Below are 22,196 nucleotides of genomic sequence, written 5' to 3'. Positions count from 1 at the left end.
TCTGTTAATTTGTAAAGATCCTACACTCTAATCTGTGCTTTAGAGAGAGAGATAATGAAAGGTTTCTGTCAGATTTAGGTAGCTTAGGGCCAAATTCATCTGGTGTGTAAGTAAGTTCAACTTAATTGATTTATGCCCGAGATGAATTTGGCCCTTTACTCTTCCAGTAATGCAGTTTGGTGCCTTCCGGGTTACCATCCTTTCAGTAATTTGCATCATTTTCTATTCCAGATGATAAAATTACCCCGGTTTCCCATCCATTTCCTTGTGAATGCATTGCTAATCTGAAACCTGAGGATTGTAAATGATGGAGACTGTGTAACCAGAGTCTCTGCCTTGCTGCTTCTGTAACAGTTAACTGAGAAATGCATTTGAAGTGGTTTGTAGGCTAGCCTTGCTAATGGTGAGCTCCCAGATTCCCCCTGGTCGGCACTTTTTTTTCCCTGCATGAAATCTTGTATGACATTGATTTTTTTTTTCTTTTCTTCTTTGCAAACATTAAAAACCAACAAATGTTGTGCACCAAAGAAATTAGACTCAGCCCTGAAATATCTATTTAATATCATCTGTGGTGATATTAGAGTTCTTAATTGGACAAGAGAATGCAGGAAATTTGATTGTAACCTAACTTTATTTTATGGTTCCTGCTGAAAATGAATCTGAGAGGAAAGTGGGGTTTAGATTTATGGACTTCTATGGCCAGATGGGACCATTATGATCATCAGATTTGATCCCTTGCATAAACCCAGGTCACAGAGTTTCAGCCAGTGGTGTCTGTACCTAGCCCCAAAAGCCATTCTGTTTCAAATAACTGTTTAGCTAGGTGGTTTGCAGTATCAGTAGAGGAAGCATATACATGTGGCAGGGGAGTGCTGGACCAATGTGGCTGTCCATTGGAGCTCATGTTCCTTGGACCCTTGCAGAATTGGGCCCAGAGTTTGCATTATCTGTATCTCCCATGCCTGGCATGAAGTTCAGACATGGGGTCTGAAGAGAAAAAAAATCTGTTGTCTTGGATCCTCGAGCACAAGAGATTCCCACTTAAACTCAAGAGACAGACTCATATCTTGGGTTACTGAAATAACACTGACCTTAGTGGAGTTGCACTTGCTTAGTCAAGGGCTGGATTTGGCTATGTATAACTAGGGGGCTACTTAAACTATGGATTTGCAGATTTTGCAGAAAGTGCGAAATCTGGGATCATCCACAAAATCAACAAAAAACCCCACTTAATAAAAATAAAATGCTGGCTACCTGGTAAATACTGATACTGCAAACCATCTCACCACTAGCCTTGCAGCTTGCCTAGGAAGGGAAGGCACCAGTTGGTGGGCAGCATGAAGGGCAGCAGAAAAAATAGCTGCCATCCCTTTCCTCTCCACCCCCAGGGCCTCTGCCAGTCAGGGCTGAGAGGCAGAGCTGCACAAAGGGCAGCCACCAGTCAAGATGGCAACCACACCCTTGTCCCTCCTCTCCCCTGGGGCCTCTCTGCCAATCAGCACCAAGGGGCGGGGCCACCAGAAACACATTCACAAAACATCCACAGATTTTCCCCTTTATGGCAGGACTAACTCACTAAAATTGTAAGTCTCTAGTCATGATTTAAGTAGACCCCTATGCTTAAGAGGGTCCCTGGGTTCAGCTATCCACCAAACTTGAGAAGGATGGTGAGGTAGCTTCCTTGATTGTACTGCAGTTGGATTTCTCTCTGGACATATCCAGTCAATCCTGTCAGTTCTCTTCCTGCTATTACTTTAAGAAACAAACTACCAAAAAAAAAATACTTGTGGAGAGTAAATTTGATTGTTTTTGAGGTGGACTAGATTATATGAAATGGCAAGCAAGATAATTGGGTTCCCTTTTCATACCTTATCAGTGCCTATCATTATCAACCTAAAGGGCTGGTGCTTGCTTTCACTAGTAGAAACCAAAAGTAACTCTGTTTAAACCATTGGAGTTCTGCCAGTACATGCTTTCATCTTGTGATTAATGCACTGGGCTTGGCTTTAAGAGCACTGGGTTCTCTTGTCTCCCCAGACTCCTAAAAGCAAATCTTCAGTCTGTCATAAAGCTTCCTTTGTGATCCTAGGCAAGTCATTTTGGGCTGGATGTTCAGTAGGTTCTGCTAAATATTTCTGGATGTCTTAATACTGTGAGATGCCTATCTGGGAGCTGAGCTCTCTTGAGAACATGATTGTTCTGTGCTTCGGTTTTCCCATCTCTAAAACAAAGACAGTGCTTCCTTTCCCCCACTCTCCCTGGTTTTTGCATGGTTCTTTCTAGAGGTAGATTTTCTTAGGTGTATTTACACAGTCTGGTCCAATCTTGACTGGGGCCTGTTGAGACTGCTAAAAAATGGAATTGGGGTCTCTTTGCTTTTCTGCAGCAAAGTTATAAAATGTGTCTCGTAAAGCGCAGTGTATTTATGCTTGCTTGCTAAGTACTTCATTGGTTATGAGAATGTGGTTTGTGTGTGTGTTTAAAATATAATACACTTGTAGGTGTTTCCTGGCTTGTAGCACATAAACTCCAGTGTGGCATGGGGAAGTTTGCAATATGTTGCAAACTAAGTGGACCAAAATATTGGGAGGGAGGTTGTTGTTGTTAAAATATTGGCAGTGCGTCACAAGCTCTTTGGCTTCATAATGGAAATCATATATTTTCTGCGTTAGGACTTTGATTTACATGTCACATCAAAGTTCTCCTTACAATGGAGATTTTTTTTTTTTAAGTTTGCTTTACAGAACAGCTGTTAAATCATCGGACAAAATTATTATCCATGCTAGCTCCAATGTAAAATGTCCCTTCATATTTCTTTCAAGACTCTTAGTACTACTTGGTAGCATCTTTCTTTCTTTGAAGGAGGCCTCACCCACTGCTGATGCATAGGGATTTAAAAAGAAAATGCCCAGGTGGAATAATTTTCTTAAAACAAAATAAATAGATAAATATACCCCCCCACTACAAGAAAACTGTGCTCAAAACAAAAACCATGGTGTTCCATAGTACAGTAGGAAAAAAAGGATAAAATGTGATAAATGAGGTCTTAGGTTCTGCAGAACCTAAGGTTGTCAGCTGAAGCTGATTCTTTTGGACCTGTTTCTGATGCAAATTGTGAATAATTAATTTTGTTACTTCTGATTAGTGTTGATTTAGGATTAATTGGTTGATCTTTAACATGTTCTGTTGGGTGCATGGTTAGGGCATAGTGGGTATGTATTTATTTATTTTAAAAAGGGTTTCTTAGAAGTTAATGCTTTCCTTGCAAGTGGAAATAGTTTAAATGCAATTTGCTACATGCAGCATTTCATATCACCCAGCTTTCTGAGAAACAGCTTTCCAGTCCAGATGAGCAATATAGTTACTTGTTGCCCACTTTAAAGCCTTGGTGGTACTGACTAATAAGCATACTTGACCTGAGAATAAAAAAGAAAACTGGCCGACAACTCCATGCTCCTATTCCATTTCAAGGAATGGCAGAAGTTTACTTACCTAACTACTTTGCAGAATTTCTCCTTTTATTTTTGTGTAACTGGTTACACTTCATTTTATATTTTGGGAAGGCTACACTTATGATCAGAGAGGCATTTGAGGTGGTTGTGTTCTGTCATGGGGTGACCAAATTGGCATCCAGGTTGTTATTGAGCAAACAAAGGCGATTTGCACAAATTATTGCATTTCTTAGGTGACTCAGTATGTGGAGGGAAAAGACTATGCCAACACCTTTTTTCCATTATGCTAATATTTCTATAGAGATCTTCTGCTCTTAACTCTCTAAATCCTCTGCAAACAATGTTTAAGGCCATAATTCTCAACCAGAGTGCCATGCCACCTTGGAGTGCCTTGAGATCCTTTCAAGAGTACCACACAATCATAGCACTTTTAGGTGTGCCAATATGATTTTCAAGATAAACCTAGAGCTTTCAAATAGGCATTCTTAGTGTTAAAGACATTTTGACGTGTTGTGGTCTTTCTGAGTTATTTGCAACAGAAGAATTGCTCTGTTATTTTTTTGTAGCCAAAAAAAAGTGAAAACTGGGAGCTGGCATTTTCCAAGGGGTGTCTTGAGCCGAAAAAGGCTGAGAAACACTAGTTTAAGGCATTTAGCAGGTAAGGAAGCTGAAACAAATGTTGAAATTCCCTCCCCTCTTTTGTGTACAGGGTCATCACCAACCTCGGTTATCATAGGCTGAGTGCACACATTCAGATAACCTGAGAGATTTCTCTCAGGCTTATTCTCATGGTGGATAAACTTACCCAGATACATGTGTACAGACATGTGAATACTGAGACCCTAAAGAGTGGAGAGCTTGCAGTGCTGACACTGCAGCCAGATTGGGGACCCTGTGCACACAACTCAGTATGATCTGCAGGCTTCCTTAGTCTGCTTGGCAACAGATGGTAGCAATTGATATAGAAGCCTTGATTGGGCTAACCAAGACAGCCCATCATAAACATGATGTACAGACATTCATTCTCCCAGGAGAAATTCTCCTGGAAGTGATTTTAACCCTGATTGTGCCCAAGTTATTTTTTCTCAGAGTGGCCATTTTTACTTAAAAATATCTGTATACTTGTGGTTTCTCTTGGGAGAGCAGGGATTCCTGGGAGAAATTGAATGCCTGTACAAGACCACAGTGAGATTTCAGAAATAGTGTGAAAAACACTGGGCTTTCCCCCTGTACAGGAATTGTATTTCACTTGGTCAGAATCAGATTTATCCAATAGCTTGCATAAAATCACTTGCAGATACAAGATTTAAAACACCAGGCTTCTGATTACCTCACCAACAAGGCCCTCTCTTTCCCCAAGGAAAAATTTAGCAAACATTTATTCTCCATTTAGACTTTCTAGAGTGAAAAGAATCAAAGTGTGAGATAAAAGAAATGCACTGACCTAATGAGATTTGAGTTTCTGACCATTTTCTTTTACATTCTAAAAAGGGGAAAAGGAAAGTAAAACGTCTTTTTGATATTTTATTTTTAAATTTGATAAGAGTGAAGCTAATGTGGGATTGCTGGTCCAGTAGGAAATAGAACTCAATTTTACATTTTTTAAAACAATTTTACTGTATTAAAAATGACAGAGGTTAGAAACAAAGCTCTTATACTTTTATTGAACTGGAATTGAAAGTGACAGAAAATCATTTTGGCCCCGGTGCAGTAAATGTTATCACTAAAACATGTTCTGGGGAGATTAGGACAGTCTCTCAAGCACAAGAGACAAAAGTTCACAAAACACAAAGTGATTTTTTTTTTCCTGTCCCCATCTTAAAATCATTAGCTTCTCCTGAGACAAGGGGTGCTGGGCTAGGTGAATGGGGAAATGAAAATGTCTCTGCTCTGAAAGGAGCTAGGGTTGAGAGTACAGAGAATGCAGGTCTCTGCTTGAAGATGATAAAGAATGGAAATAATGGGAAACTGTGGTGAAAAGCAAGAGCCAGTCTTGTCATTGTGTAAAAAAGGCAGGTACCAGGATCAGACTTGCAGGTGGAAACATTCTGAACCTTGGGGCATTTCAGGGCAGAAAGGATGCTGATCTAGTTGGGCATATCTTTTGCTTGTTACCCCACGTATCTCATCTATCCTGTCTGCCTACTGTCGCTTCCTCTAGATCAGTAGTTCACAACCTCTTTTTAGACTCAAGGCACCCCTTACTAGGTTGAAGTAGGCAATAGAAATACCAAATTTAAAATGGGAATCCATAGTGTTGAAAAAATTCTGTTCTGTTGTGGACTATCTGATTTATTTGCAACAGAAGAATTGCTTTATTGTTTTTCTGTAGTCAAAAGTGAAGTGAAAATCAGGAGCTGGGATTTTCTGAGGGGCACCTTGAGTCTGAAAAGAAGGTTGAGAACCATGGGCATACATGATGAGTTTCTTATGTATTTCATAAATATGATGCTGAGACAGGAAATTCTAGTGGAAGACATGTACAAATGACAATGTTGATGGGAGGGAGGACAGAAAGGGTGCGTCCACACATGTAAGCACATGCACTTGCAGCAGCTCCAATAGAACCAGTGCAGATTTGAGCCAGGGTTTTTTGCCTTGGTGCATGTGCTCAGACATGCACTTTGGTGTGGGGCAAATTGTGCCACTTGGGGCAAAATAACCCTACCTAGCTCCTCCCAGATCTGCAGCCAGGGGGAGCTAGAGCTGGGCAGCTCTGCCAGCACCTCTGCAGTCCCCAGCAGTATAAAAAGCTGCCCTGTCCTGGCCCCATCCATACAAAAAGCTGCCCTGGCAAGTAGGTCAGGGCTACTCACTCTCAGGAACTTCTGGGGCACAGCCACTTGGTACTTAGGGGCACTACCTATTGTGCCAGCTGGATTGCTGCAGCAGCATCCTAAATCCATTTTTAAAAATACCCCCAAATCCATGTTTTTTCACAATTAAAGCAAAAGACCACATGCACACACACTCGAGAGAGAGCGCGATCAGTTGGGCAATGCTTTATTGGTATATTTACAATGTTAAAGCAGTGTGGAAGCCTACCAGTGTCTCTGTCATCATAATAAAATAAATTCTAAATACCTATATGTGTTGATGTGTGCTTTTGGTTTTCTTCACACATGATGGGTGTATGATGGGGGCATGTGGTGTTTGCAGGAAGGGTGTGGGGGAATGTGGGTTGGTGTGGGGTGATTGCTGGGGGGACTGTGGGTGTGAGGAGGGGTGGGTCCCTTGGCCCCAAAAGGGTGCACCCCCCCAAACAGCACATGGAATGCCCCCCATCACAGGGCCCCAGCTCCCCCCTGGAGGGCCACAGCCCTTATCCCTCACAGGGCTCCAGGCACCCTGGAGGGCCACAGCCCCCCTGCCCAGGGTCCCAGATCCCCCCTGGATTGCCACAGCCTGCCCCCCATCCCTGCCCAGGGTCCCAGGCACCCTGGAGAGCCATAGCCCCTCCGCCCAGGGTCCCAAGCACCCTGGAGGGCCCCAGTCCCCCAGCCCAGGGCCCATAACTTACCTTTAGCAGCAGCAGCGGGAGTTGGGTGCTCTGAGCCATGGCAGCAGGACCCTGTGCAGCATGCAGGGACCACACGCCAGACCCAGCCAGGTCCTGCTGGCCCTGGGGCCTCTCAGTCACCCTGCTTGGCTGGGCCCTTGGTGGCAGGACCCGGCGTGGCACATGGGACTGCATGCTGGGTCCTGGGGCCTCTCTGCCGCCTAGCTGGGCTGGGCCAGGCCAGGCCATGGTAGCAGGACCTGGCATGGCATGTGCAGACTGTGTGCTGGGCCCAGCCTGGTCCTGCTGCCCTTGGGGCCCCTCTGCTTGCCTGGCTGGGCCATTCCCACGGCAGCAGGACTTGGCGCAGTATGTGGTGACCACGCACTATGCTTGCCGGGTTCTGCCGGCCTTGGGGTCTCTCTGCCGCCCACCTGAGTGGGCCCATGGCGGCAGGACCCGGCGTGGTGTGTGGGGACCGTGCACTGTGCCCAGACGAGTCCTGCTGGCCTTGAGGCTGATCCTGCTGGCTGGCCATGCTGGGTCCTGCCGCCATGGGAATGGCCCAGTCAGGCAGCGGGGGGACCCAAGGGTGGCAGGATCCGGCTGGGCCCGGCATGCTGCACCGGGTCCTGGCACCAAGGGCCTGGCCCGGCTGGGCGGCAGAGGGACCCTAGGGCCAGCAGGGCCCAGCTGGGCATGGCATGTGGTCCCCGCACGCTGTGCCAGGTCCTGCCTCTGCCCCGCTGTGCCTGCAGGGCGTGGCACGCAGCAGGACCTGGGCCAGCACCGGTTCACTGGTCTGACTTTGCACCAAAGGAGGTCACGTGGCTCCAGGAGGCAGGATCCTTTTTGTGCCTCCCAGAGCCCTGCAACCTGCTCCAGTGCAAAGTCGGGCTAGCGAGCCTCATGAGGTTGGGCCGGGTCCATACCCCTCCACATCCCCCTACCACCCTTTACCCCCCACCACATCCATGACCCCCCCACACACACACGCACACACTTACCTTGGACAGCACTGGGGGCCAGAGGCAGCAGGAGAATGAAAGAGATGCTCTGGTGTCAGCTCTTTTGGAGGACTGACTCCCTGGCACAGTCTGGGACCTTGCTCCATTCCTCTGTGGAGTGGATTTTTTAGACCTGGATATCTAGGGATCTAATTTTCTCCCTGTGCTGCAAACTTACTGCGCGGGGAACTTTTTTTCATTCCCGTATGTGCCTCTTGTCCTGCCTCAAAGGGGTTTGAGACGGAGCAAGAGGCATGTGCACTCTCGTCCGGACGAGCCCAAAGAAATGCTGGCAAAAGAGGTGGATATAGAATACCAGAGTACAAAGCCAGGTTGCGTAGTGCTTTCCAATTTATAAAGCAGCTTTTTATCATTGATTTAAATGTTGGGGCCTGTTTTTCTAGATACAATTTCTCCTTCTCCTTCTCATATGCTTTGTCCAAAGCAAAGGAGTGAAATAAATATTATGCCCTTAATCAGGATTCTGTTGTTGTTTTCTAATTAATCAGTGTCAGTTGCTTGAACATTTGTGTTAAATCATTTTCTTCATGAAAGCTTTTAATGAGGAAACAAATTGATTGGATTCATACATACTGGATTCTTGCCACTGACATCTGATAGACCCAACCCTTTATACTAAACATTTTGCCTATGAGTAGGTCATTCTGTGGCTTGCCCCCCAAAGCCAAGCTATTTGATGAAACCTTTTTGCTTTGAGTTGGGTCAAATGACTTTCCCATGTTTCTGAAATTGCTGTTGATATTGTTCTCTTATTTGGCATTGTGCAAAGCATGGGTGAAAGAAGGTAAGATAAATGAGTCTGGTAGATGGTCTGGTACTTGAGGCACCTGGAACTCAGCTCTGCACTCCACTGACTTGCAAATCTGCTTGCAAATCTACTTTCCTAATCCTTTTTTTTTTTCATCTTGTAAATTCAGATTGCAAACTCTAGAGATTTTTTCTTTGTGTTTGCACTGTATCTAGTGCATTGTGCCTGAATCTGGGGCCTCTGGGCACTATTCAAGTAGAAACAGTATGTATGGAATAACAAGAAAACATGTAGCAGAGGATATGCATCTTATCTGCTGCATTTTATATGAATGGAGGGGCTCTTGACTGGGGCTGGAGCTTTAATGCCTTGCCATATTGTCAAATGAAGAGTGGAGAAATGGGTGGAGAAAACCAGTATATAAGAGAGCCAAAGTGCTGGGTGTGTGGAGTTTAAGGAAACTAACTTTTAGATGGCTCTTGGAGAACCTTACCAGTGTGAGGTTGAAGAAGAACAAACAATAAGAACATAGTGAAAAACCTGTTATCCAGTTTTTATGTGAGATCTGCATGCACATGAGCTTCAGGCACATGGAGAGATTTGGTCTTTTACTAAAGGTTAAGCCCCACACTGTAGGCAAGGCTTTATGGGATAAACACCTCATATACAGAATAGAGAAGAAACTTTCTCCAACATAGGCACAGCTTCTGTCCTGTGAGTTTTATTCATCTAGCTTTCTTAGTATACTTCAGGTTTGTTTCATTTTGTTTTTTTCATGTGACTGCAGTCATTGCAACTAAGGTGCAGGATGGGGACTGTGGGACTGATGTGAGAAATTGTACCAACCTCTTACTTTTGACGAAGACATTTCTATTATGAAAAACTTTGGCAACCTCTGGAATTGAAACTGGAGGGTGAAGGGGGAGAGATACTTTATTGCCGCTAAATCTTTATGCAATAGGGAATCTCAAGATGGCCAATTAGCATCTGTAGGTCCTGTAGCTTCTCTTGAGGCTTCTGTTGTAAGAAGCACAGTTTGGACATTAACTGAATCCCTGGCAGCATGTCTGGCATAATTCTTCCATCTGTCAGTTGTTCATGAGAATGGAACAAATAATTGAGAGACTAATTTGTGTTTATACCCGTTATCTTTGTCTTTCAGGTACCACTTGGAATTTCTGCCCCGAGGTGAGTGCGTCTTGTTGATAATATTTTATTTATCGGAGGGGGTGGTGGAAGTTGGGATTTAAGAAAGGTTGACAGGGAGAGGAGCCTTAAACAAGTACAAGCAAATGGAGGAAGTAGGAGCAAGGGTGGGAAAACTCTGGTAAGGATCCAGCAGATTGTTGGAGTCCAGCTTGTTTGGGATCAGTCACAGTTCTTTTTTCCTTAGCTTTGGACAAGGGTCCCCAAAACTGTGTGGTGCTCACATAAACACTGTATCCCTGCATTGATGAGGTCTAAGAATGACTTCTGATAAGGTGATGTGGCCTCTGGAAATTGTTCAGTGATACCTTTTAACTGGAGGCAGAGCAATCTAATAGCAAACTGGACTGGGAGCCATGAACTCAGGGTTCCAGTCATAGTGCTGGTGTATAACTTTGAGAAAATCACTTTGCTTTTTTGTGCCTCTGAGTTTTTTTTGGTTTGTTTGTGGTGGGGGTTTTCCCCCTCTCATTTTCTGAGTTGATTTAGTGCTTGTCTGTACTTGGTGTTCTCTGCCTGGGTGATGTAAGTTGAGCTAACTACCCACTATCTCATTAAAAAGCATTTACCTATTAGGAAATATACAATCCTGAATACTATCGTAAGGTAGATATGGTGGGGACAGGACTTAGCATGCCAGTTTTGTGCAATGGGTGCAAGGAGAATTGGGATTAAGCTAAATAGGAACAAAGCATTCTTATTTCTGGCATAAATGTGCTGTTACATAGAATTGCTCTTGTGCTTTTAAATTCACATCCTCCCTTCATTCAAATTAATTTGTTTCATTTATCTATATACAAATTGTAAATTCTTTAGGACATCAGCTCTCATTCTATGTATAGTAGTACAGTATGGGACCCTGACCATGGATTAGGGTTTCCTCTTATAGTGTCATAATGTAAATAATCTTAATTTGGTCAGGAGATGGGAGGAGTTCATATTGGAAGCAACAGTAGTGGTTACTTCATCACCAGGGGAATTGTGCCTGATATACCAATATAGTACCCTAACACAACGGATTTCTCGTCTCTGATCCAGGCTGTTTACATCCTACAAGACTACAAATATATAAAGGCGGGGGGGGGGGGGCTTTTTATATGATTATTGTGATATGTGAAGGATTTGCCAACATTCAAAGAAGATGGGAGCTGAGGCCACTTTAAAAATCCTGCGAGTGTTCCAACTCAGCTAATCCTTCATTTGCTTCAGAAATAAATTCCAGTATGTTACCTCCTCGATCAGGGCCCACTTCCAACACAGCCTGTCTGTCTGGCAGCACAGAAATGTCAGAAATGCAGCAGTGCTACAATTCCCACCAGAACAGTGTTATCACATTTTAATATGAGCCGCAGTGCAGCCTTGGTGCTTCTAATTGCTTTCAAACCATTGTTTTCATGTGTTTGGTTGATGAACCCAGCATCTGGCATCATTCGAGAAAGTACAACAGACAGCTGTGTTCAAAATTAAAAAAAAGAGAGAGAGGATTAGAACACATAAAAGGACTCAAAATTAGATTTTTTTGAGAACTTTGTGTAATTTAAAGTGTTTGCATGGGGGGAGGTGCTGCTTTTATTCTTATCAACTATTCCATGTTCTTTCATTGTTTTGGAGGATGTCACTATATTATTGGGACTTTGTTTATAGAACCAGGACCAATGTAGGGGCAGATACACAAATGTAGTTAGGTGCCTCACTTTAGAAGTCTTATGTGCCTCCTGGGATTTATATTGTGGACCTCTAGGCATTTAATATCTCTGTAAATCTGGCCCCTGGTTGTTTGGGGAACTGATACTAACCTGAGAAAATGCATTAAAGAGGCAGTAATGTCTAATTATTTAAAAAAAAAAAATACTGGCCCTTGGATATGTTAATCCTTACTCCAAAGTTTAATGTGATCTTGGGGAAATTATCTTAATCTCTGTGGCTGCCAATACGCATGCTGGTTCACCTTCTAATTTAGAATGCTGCAGCATGGCCTCACAGTCATGTATATAAGCCCCTGTGCGCACATGCACACATGCAGGCATGTGTGCTTGCAGCAGCTCAAATAAAAGTGACACAAATTTGAGCGGGGGATGTTTGCCTCAGCACATGTGTTTGGACAAGCACTTTGGTGTGGGGCAAGTTGTGTCACTTGGGGCAAAATAACCCTGCCCAGCTCCTCCTGGATCTGCAGTCAGGGGGAGCAAGAGCCTGGGACCAGCACCTGTACTGGCCCAAGCCATATAAAAACCTGCTCTGGCAAGTAGATCAGGGCTACTTGCTTTCAGGAGCTTCTGGGGCCTGGCCAATTGGTATCTGGGGATACTAGCCCCTTGTGCCAGCTGACCTGCTGCAGCAACCCTAACAGAGAGTTCCCTGCACCCTCTACCCATTGCAGCAGTATGGCAGTGGAGGCTGCTGCCTGGCTATGACCTGCTGCCACCTGCAACAGCATATGGCCCCAAGGCTGTGCACCTGTCAGGCCCGGATGGGGACTGCATGGTCACAGCAGAAGCATCTGTACCTCTGGGCCAGCTGCCAGTGGGCTGTGGCTGCACAGTTGGCCTTTGGGCAGCACTACTGCTATTTGTGCTGCTTCCTTGCCATCTGGGCAGCTATCTCCCAGAAGATGTTCTCAGTGTGGTGTGATCCCAGGTGGCCAGGAGGTCAGCCACCTCCAGATGGGTCCCGGCTGCCAGCTCTGAGCAGGCATCTCTGCCTGAGTCCTGCCCCTTGCCTCACTAGCAGGAATTCTGGTGTTCACAATTTAAAAATTTAAAAATCTCTGATTTAAAAAAAAACAACCCAAATTCCTTTTTAAAATACCCTAAAACCTATGTTCTTCAACAATTAAAGCGAGACAGACAGTTGGGCAAAGTGATATATTTACAATTCTAAAGCAACTTGGAAGACTACCAGTGTCTCTATCATCATAATAAAATAAATTCTAAATATCTAAATGTTTTGATATTTGCTTTTGCTTTCCACAGGGCACCAGCTCCCACCCCCACTCCCTGCAGGGCCTACAGCTCACTCCTGCAGCAGCAGCAGGAGCAGACGTTGAATGCTCAGGGCCCTCTGTGGCCAGAGCCCCCAGTGGTGCACCGCAGCCCTGGCCACCTCAGACCCGATGCCACCCGTGCCACTCGTCATGGGTCTGGCTCGGTGCGGCACAGGGTTGTGTACCTTCAGGCAGCCCTGGGCGACTCAGGCTGTCACCTAGAGCCCTGCACTGTTCTCAGGGACCGGGTGTCACACCAGGCTGTGTCCAGCCTCCAGTGGCAAGACACACCATGTCCTGCCAGACCTATGGTGTGTGCGTGGAGAAAGTGCGCAGCAGGACCTGGCCCGGCACAGCATGCTAGTGCACCTTTGCATAGGAGTGGGAGGCGTGACTCTGGGCCACACAGCTCCTGTGCAAAAGCACACTAGCTGCATGGCCTGTGTGGTGTTGGGTTGGTGGGGTGCGTTTTCCATGAGGCTCAGTCAGCAATGAGCCACATCCTGTTGTAGGCATAGCGCCATGGCCATGCATCACTGCCTCAGCCTCATGGAAAACGCATCCTGCCAGCCCAACCCGACCTGGCCCGGACCACACAGGTAGTGTGCCTTTGCACAGGACCTGCATGCCCCAGAGGCATGCCCCATGCAAAGGCGTGCTAGTGGGCTGAGCCAGGTCAGGTCTTGCCGCCTGCCTTGTGGAGGGGCTTGAGTGGGGGCCACCACATGCCTGCTGCCCCACCCGTCCCCTCTGGTGCTGGCGGCAGTACCAAGTGTGGCTGTGGCCTTGGCTGCAGGCACAGCCAATGGCGACACGGTGCTGTGTGACTTGGGCTCTGTACATGCTGAACAGACCTGGCTCAGCCTGCTAGCACATGGCTTTCCTGTTCCTGTCCTAAGCCATGCACTAGTAGGCCAGGCCAGGTCCATTCAGCATGTACAGAGACTGGGTCACACAGTGCTGCATCGCTGTTGGCTGTGACTGCAGCTAAGACACAGCTGTGCTGGCTGCTTCTGCTGGCACCGTGGGGGGGTGGGTGGCAGGTAGGAGTGTGGCAGCCCCCATTCAAGCCCCTCCACAAGCCCACCCACAGGCTGCCCATCCCCTCGCTCCTGCCATTCCCCATATCCCCCAGCACTTCTCACACCCACCCACACCCATAACCACCCCTATGTCCTCACTTATCCATGACCTCGCCCAGGTCCTGATCTTTGCCAAGCTTCTGTTTGCCCCAGCATGCTAAGGGTTCATGCCCCATGTGCTGGAGCAGCAGGAGCACCGTAGAGATGCTCGGGCCAGAAACCAGAGTATCCCTCTGGAAGACTGGCTCCCAGGTTAACTCAGGGATCATGCCCTGCCCTGCTTTTTTCCCGATTTTATTTTGATACCTGGATATCCGGGTATCAAATTTTGGAACGTTTTATTGTTCACAGTGTGCCTCTTGCTGTGTTTCAAAGTGCTTTGAGCCGCAGCAAGAGGCACGTGCGGGCTTGTCTGGATGTGAACTGTGAGTTTCAAAATGGCTACTGGGGCGCTTTATCTAAACCTCATCGAATGAGGTTTAGATAAAGCGTCCTGTGGCCATTTTTAAATCCACGGAGGCTTAATACACATGACAAAGTGGCATTTTAATTAAAGCGAATACCAGGAACCACTCTAATTAAAGCGCTAACCCCATCGGTGACATTAGTTATTCTACCTTGGAGTTGGGAGCCTTCCATAATATTTGTAAAAGTGCTTCAGAATCCTTGGCTGGAAACCTCTATGGAAGGTATGAATGTGTATCTTTAAGGTGCCATGGGTTCTAGTGATTAGAGCAAAAGACTGGAAATCAGGAGGGTTTTATTCTTATTTCTACTACATGCATGCTGTGTGACTGCTGAGAGGTGCTTACCCCTCTGTCTAGCTGCAGAATGGGAATAATTACTTTAAAAAAAGTCTCACAATGTGGCATTGGATATTTGAGTAAAATATTTCAGAAGCAATGGGAGGATCCAACTGATGGCCAGATTAGAATCCCCAAAGCATTTTAAACAGTGGTCCTGGAAGCGGAAAGGTCTAAGTCTGAAGAAGCAGTGGGCTCCTGCCTGCCACACATCACTGTTTTTGAAACTCCTCTCTGCCATATTTCACTTCCAAATTTTTTCCCAAAGATGCTGAGCACAACACTCTTGTGACACATATGGGAAGAAGGCAGCTAAAACATCTGAAGTCTGAGAAACATTTAGAACTCTTGCAGGGCTGATAGATTTTTCTCTCATGTACAAGTCACCAACCCTGTTGGTCTCTAATGTGGACCCGCTGAAAGTAATGGACCTGTTTTATATAGATCACTGCCTGCAGGCTAGACCTTGCAACTAGGGTGTGAATCTGGTAGTAATCTTAGGCTGGGCAGTTGAGTCTAACTTGTGCAAGATGTAGCTGAACAGAGGGGAAATTGTAGGTCAAGTCCAATTAGATTAATTCACTGACACCAGCTGACATAGGTCACTGTACCTTCCAGTGACATATAATCAGCCGAAAGATACTTAGGTGCTCTATGTTTAGACTGGGAGGACAACTCTTCTTTTCCTTGCAGGGAGCTGATGTGAATGTGCAGCATTCTATAGGTGCATATATATTTTATACATATGCATGCATGCACACACTCGTCTCTTGCCATAAATTTTCCTTTGCGGAAATAGACCCATGGAAAGGTGCCTGTGAAAATACATACAGGATGCTGGTCAGTTTACCTCTCCCTCAAAGTTCCTCTCTGCTGTTTGTCTCCTCTCCTTCCCCTTCTCCTGCTCTGAACATTTTCCCTGCATTAAATAGTCAACAGCAGCTTCAGTATATCAGAAACCAGTGGTCTCAGGGAGCGGCAGCAGGCCATTGTATGGTACTGCAAGGAAATTTAGGATTCAATATAGTAAGGAAGAAACTGGGGGAAGAGAGTTAAATGAAGAGAGTTCATCCATGGAAGGAGAACATTTGGAAAGAGAAGAGTAGGGTGGGATCAATGCAAAGGGATGGTTAGGATACAGGTAAAGAGAAGGAACAAATATGAAACTTAAGAATGGAATGGGGAGTCCAGATTGGTGTGCTAATGCTGGTTTTGAGTGACCTTGTATGAGTAATTTGCCTCTTTCATGGGCTTCAAGTTTCCCCATCTACAAAATGGGGTGAGGAAACAAAAAGATATTTAATTTGGGGAAAGCTGTTATGGAGTAAGTTTGTTAATGGTTGGTAAAGTATTTTTTGAGATTCTCAGATAGAAAGTGTTAATGCAGTTATGTGCTGGACCAGATTTGTCACCATCCATCGGATCCTCTCTACCTGAAGGCATGTTTTTTTTTCCTACAATTTAAGTGCTTCAGTATTGTGCTTGCAGCAGACTGCTGTGAAAGAACTTACAATGATCCCAGCCACCATGTTGATTTTCTTGCCATCAAGGCAGGTAGAAAATATTTAGTCTTCTGAGTACATGCTTGCATGTATACATTGAAATTGCAGTGAGTAAAGCTGATGGAAAAACCTTCTCTTTCTCCCCATACCACAGAAAACTTTGAATTTTTCCACTGAAAATTTTAATTAAAATTTTAATAATTTAAAAAACAAAACAAAAACAGACAATCCATTAAACCTCATTTTCTCCCCAAAATCAGTTTAGATGATTCTTGTAAAATCCCTAGTTCTCTGTGCTGTACAGGCGTGTTCCAAGACAGTCCTTGCCCTAAAACATTTTTTGATGAAGTAGATGATACAAAAGTGAGAGAAAGCAAAGACTGATTTTCCAGATGAGGCACAGGAAGACTTGCTCGGGACCCCAAAGTATCTGTGGGACTGAGCTAGAAATTAAGCCTCATGTTCTCTGAGTTCCAGCCCTTAACCACGAATAACGTTCTTCCTTGAAGAAAAGCAAGGAAGAATATGGTATTTCATAAAAGAGGGGAGAAGTGTCTTGTGTAAAGTGCAGCTTAAATATTAGGCCACATCATGCTCCATAAAAGGATTAGGTACATAGCTGTGGAAAGTCTTTTGCAGGACACTTATATATAGTATATACCATTTTGATGAAATATCACTTTACCCATATCAACCCTACTTTTTTTGGCTCAAATGCACACTTTTTTTCTGGGTCATTGAATGTTCACTGGGTTGGACACTGCAGCAAAGCATGAGGTATGTATACTTGAGGAACACATGCAGCTTCTTTCATTAACTGGCATGATACAAAGGCCTGGAGTGTTAGATTTATGAAGTAGTTTTCTATATAAAGCCTCAAATCTATTGAATTGAACTGAAGCGGAGCTGGATGGGAGACGGAACTGTGCGTTTCCTTGACCACTGCTCCCTGGTATTGCATATTTGGTCCATGTAGTTATGACAAGTACAAGTAGCAAATCATTAAAGCTGCAGAAACACTGTCTTTACTGTAAGGATTCCCTTTGAAGCAGAGGCAGAGTGTTCCTGAATTAATGGAGTGCATAGTGATTTTACTAAGTTTTATTTATAAAAAACCCTCTTTGCTTTCATGCCAAAAGGCTCCAGCACAGTTGTAAGCAGGGTTCGTACACAGAAACCCAGCCTAGATTTATGACGTGTTTGAAAATGCAAGGAAAAAAGTATTGAATTGACAATATTTATAATGTATTGTTAAAATATCTATCCTATCACCATGCCTGGAATTCCCCTTCTTTATAAACATAAGTGCCAGTTACAAACCTTAAAATGTCATAACACAGAGAGATTAAAAAAAACCCTGAAAAGTTTTGTTAGAATGCTTTATAAAGTCCAGGATGTGGGTGAGGAGGGATGCGTGTCTGTGGGAGGGAGGGGGAGTTAATTAATGAAAAATAAAACATACACAAGGACATATGTTCTTTAACTTAAAAAAAAAAAAAAAAAGCTTTTAATATCAACATTTTTGACAGCTCCCTTTGTCAGCTGTATAGCTTTGCTTCCTGCAGCTTTGAGTATGCTTTTCTTTGTCTGTTTGTGTGTGTTACACTTAGTGCATATTAATCTATGTAAAGACAATACATGCTAAATATTTTTGCAGTAAAATCCCCCCTGTTTTGGTATCTTTTCAAACACTGGGAGGCCAAGCAGCTTTGGTTTATATAAATATTGCATGGTCTGATCCATAAATTACCATGCATGGATTTTGGAGGCAGGCAACTACTGTAGGTGAAAACAGAATGCTTTTCTCAGAAACACTTCATATGGAATGGATCTCTTTTATGGCATGCATCTATTTAACTATTACCACTGTGTCATGGTGTGAAAGTAGCAGTATTGCACTGCTTTACCTCAACTGTAAACATTTAAACTGGAGTCAAGCCCCCTCCCCCCCGCCCGGCCCCCCATTCATAACACTTAACATATATAATTTGCTGTTACCCCTTCTGACCCCAAGTGACTAGCCAAGAATTTGGAGTCTTCCCAAGTTATTTAAATTAGTAAGAAAAATGATGATGGAGTTGGGACTCCTGAAGCAGACCTATTTGTTTACAAGACTGTGCAACATCCTGCTGTCTTGAGCATAGAAGAATTCAAACAAATGGACACAGCTTCCCTGTTTGCTCAAACCTCTTTAAGCCAGCACCCCAGCTCCAACATCCAGTATCAAGACTTCTCCTAGAGTTAGGCACCACTGCTGTTCAGGCTGTATTACATTTTTTTTCTCAGTGCCCATGTGCTTTTTTGCTTCTGTTCCTGAGTTGTTTTTTATCTACCACCAAAACTCTCTCTTTCCAAACAAGTGCTCAACCAAAGTCCCTTTGCTCAAAGTATGCAAATTCCCGAGCAATTTTTCATTTGCCTTGTTTTGGACAGAAATGTGTACTTGGCTACCTCTGTCAGATATCTTAAATGAAGGGCAGTTGTTAAGCCACTGAGTCCAACAAAGGGAAAGAAGCAATAACTGTATGTTCTTGGATTCCCTTTTATTTGTTGCGTGATTTATTTATTTTTTTAATATTCTAGGGTGCATTTGTGTGGGTATGGAGGTAAAAAAAAAAAAAATCATCCCAAGGGTTAGAAACTCCTTTTGAAGAAAGATCAGGTTCCAGTGCTATTGCACAACTCTGGGAGCTGAATGGAACTTATATTATAATTGGATGACCTGACAAAAGATGATAGGAAGACCTGACAAAGATAGTCTTTTTATAAAGTGCTCAAGAGGCACTTTATACCTGTTATACTGCTGAAGTTTGTGTTAAAACTCCTCTAAACATTAGTGTGAACAGAATTAGTCTAATGATGAGATGAAATCATAGAACAAGTATTTGAGAGGCAAGAGTTTTTGTGGGTTATACCTTATTTAACAAACTCCTGCCCCTCTCTTGCATCCTGAACCACCATGGCTGTAACATCAGTTCAACATTAGAGGCGCTTGTACATGTGACAGTTGTCATGATGTACACATGATATAAATGTAATTTGTGTGACTTTATGGTGTTACACATTACATGTGCACCAGTTTGGAGGTTTTAGATGAGTTTGGATTCCTGGAAACTAAACTACATCTGGATGTAGTTTAGTTTGCAACATTGCAAATTGCAGCGATGCAGCTGTCAGCTCACCTCCTGGCTGTGGGAGAGGTGGACAGCTCCACAGAAAAAAAGGATTGGGCCCCTTGCTGCTTCTGCCTTCATCAGGTGCTTGCTGAAAGCAGAAGAGCGAGGGGACCAATGCATTTTTTTTTGGGGGGCAAGCCAACCAGCCTCTCCTGCAGCTAGGGATGAGCTGCGGGGGGCCACAGTCCTCCGTCCATGGTGGCAGCGCCTCCTGGGGCTGCCTGGGCAGTCTGCTAGCAGGCCAGATGCACCCAACCCAACTCTTCCCTGAGCCCATCCTCTGGAAGCCCACTGGGCACTGCTCCCTGGGTGGGCTCACAGAAGAGTTGGATCAGGCTAGGTGCTGCCTCTGAGCTAGAACAGCACCCACTCTGGTAGCAGCCTGCCCAAGCAGCCCCAGGGGTGCTGCTGCTGCGGAGGGACAGATCAGGGTACCCCCACAGTTCAGGGGCTGCTTGGCCCACTGGCAGCTCATCCCCTTCTCCCCGGGGCTGCAGGCAGGCTCCAGCTCCAACAAAAAAACAAACATCCCCTTGCCCTACGGTGATGGAAAAATTGAAATGGTGGGTTTCAGTTAAAAACCCAGTGTTTCAGTTTAGTGGGCATAGAAGATAAAACCCTCAGGACTAAACCCCCATCACATGTATGAGCATCCTACTATTACAAGTTGTTTTTCTTTTTAAGCAGAGGCTTGAATCCAAACCCTTTGCAGCCTGTGGGAATTTTTTTCATCTTGCTTACCAAATGCCTTTCCAAATTCCTATTTTGCTGACCAAACTGTGTTTAAGTAATTCAGTCTTGGTGAAATGGAGGAGACTATTGTAAGCTCTTTGGGGCAGGCACTATATTGTTATTCTATGTTTATATAGTGCCTAATGAACTGGAGATCTGATCTACGTGTCTGATATGATGGTAATACAAATTAAAGTGTTATACCGTCAGACGAAGTTCTTTGGGTAAATGTGATATCTTTTATTAGACCAACTAAATAGTTGGAAAAATTGTTCCTTGCAGGCTTTTGGGTACAAACACCTTTGTTTCGGGTTTGTGCCCAAAACCTTACAAACAACGCTTTTTTCCAACAAATAAAAGACACCACATTTCTCCAAAGAACCTTGTCTGTGTCCTTAGACCAGCATGGCTACAACCAACAACCCTAAAATATTATACTTAGGCAAGCGGAGTTTTTTTTTGAAGCAGTTTTCCCTACAGTTCTTCTCTGCATGAGTAAGTAGACTGTGCAGGGTCTCTCTGTCTCTCTCAATTATAATCCTCTCCAGAGTGGCTGGGAGTGTTGCATGACTTCTTTAAGGACTAGGAATATGCTAGGAAACGGAAGGCTTAAAAATGTCAGTAAAGATGCTAAATATACAACAGTTTGGGGAATCCCAGTAAGTTAAATATTAACAGGTTCTATTGCTCTCCCTTTGGTCAGTTAATAAAATACTCTAATTATTAGGTTAAGCTCTAAATTACCTGACAGGCAGTCCCTGAAATACGGAGAACCTTCTCAAATGAACCCTCCGTGAGTCTTTTGAACCTGTGCATGTAATAGGAAGGCAATGGTGTTTTATGGAGAAATCTCTAGGGTGACTGCACTGTGCTTAGATGAACACAAAGCCTGAGCATTATACCGTGCTCATGTGGAATAGAAGAGTACTGAAGAAATTGCCCTACTGGGGATGAAGCATGATATAGTGTTCACGTATTATATCACCTGGGCCTTTTCTTGGTATGTAAAATGTTAGAGTGAGAGAACCTAGGACTCTGAAAATGAATGTAAATGCTCTGAGCTAGTTAGCAGGTTTTAAAACACTAACCCTAGAAAAAAAAGAGCGAGATGGGTGACTGAATCCCTTCTGCAGAATTACCATAGTTGTTGGGAAAAGCAGTGCCGTTTATTTATGTGACTCTTGTTCTATTTAGTATTAAGCCTGAGAATCTAGAGTCCCAACTTCTCTGAGCCCCATGGTAGAGTTTTGAGTCTGGCCCATTTCTGTTTCTAGCAAATGTGAATTTTTCTAAGTGGTTTAGTCCATGAGCTCTGCTTTCAGGGAGAAATGGGCATTTTCCTTTTCTTGTCACTTTTTATTTTTCAGTATGCTTGCTTGTTCTCGTTCTGTGTAGCAAATGATGGTAACCTCTGTGTATGTGATTCTCTCTTGAAAAGGGACTGTGACATAATTACTTAACTTACAGTAGTGCTTAGAGGCCTCTTTGTTCTACATGCCATAAATGCACGTACTCTGTTACGTACTCTTGTGTAACAAAGCTGATCCCTAAGTGTTTGGAGTCCTCAGTATGATTGCTTTGAGGGGGGAGCCAACACAAGTGTGGGAGGAAACTAGTTGGATTTGGTTGCTACTTGCACCTCATCATCAGAATTGTTTCCTGAGTTTTAATTACAGGGCTAGTTGTTTTTGCCCTATTAAGTCAACCAAGGGCAAATGCTGAAGATGGTGGCTCAAGGTATCCTTTAGCCTGCAGAACCATTTATTTATTGGCCATAGTCTCTCTGAGGTGCCAGGCTAAGATTGCAGAGCTGATCTGGAAATGATTATTACCTGACCAACTTAAACCCCCACTCCCCAGGTCCCATTTTCTTTCAGTAGACCTTCAAAAGGCAAAGCAAAGCAGTGTCTGTATGCAGGTTGCATCACTGCCTGCATCCATAGAAGATTAACTGCTTTTTTCATGGGTGAAGGAAGCAGCAAGGA

General features: G+C 44.2%; 1 protein-coding gene across 1 annotated transcript in view; it reads left to right on the top strand.

Annotated features, from left to right (window-relative positions):
* The window catches only part of SKAP1 (src kinase associated phosphoprotein 1), a 245,351-nt gene that overhangs the window by 23,739 nt on the left and 199,416 nt on the right, over positions 1–22,196 (top strand). Inside the window, exon 3 of the mRNA XM_090044642.1 lies at positions 9,890–9,915. Coding sequence (XP_089900768.1) covers positions 9,890–9,915 — 26 coding nt within the window. The remainder of the gene's footprint in view (positions 1–9,889; positions 9,916–22,196) is intronic.

The sequence above is a fragment of the Crocodylus siamensis genome, chromosome 4, assembly GCF_052110815.1.
Source record: "Crocodylus siamensis isolate JL-2025a chromosome 4, ASM5211081v1, whole genome shotgun sequence".
Classification (NCBI taxonomy): domain Eukaryota; kingdom Metazoa; phylum Chordata; order Crocodylia; family Crocodylidae; genus Crocodylus; species Crocodylus siamensis.
Note: the sequence above shows the minus strand (reverse complement) of the source record. Positions and strands in the feature narration are given on the sequence as shown.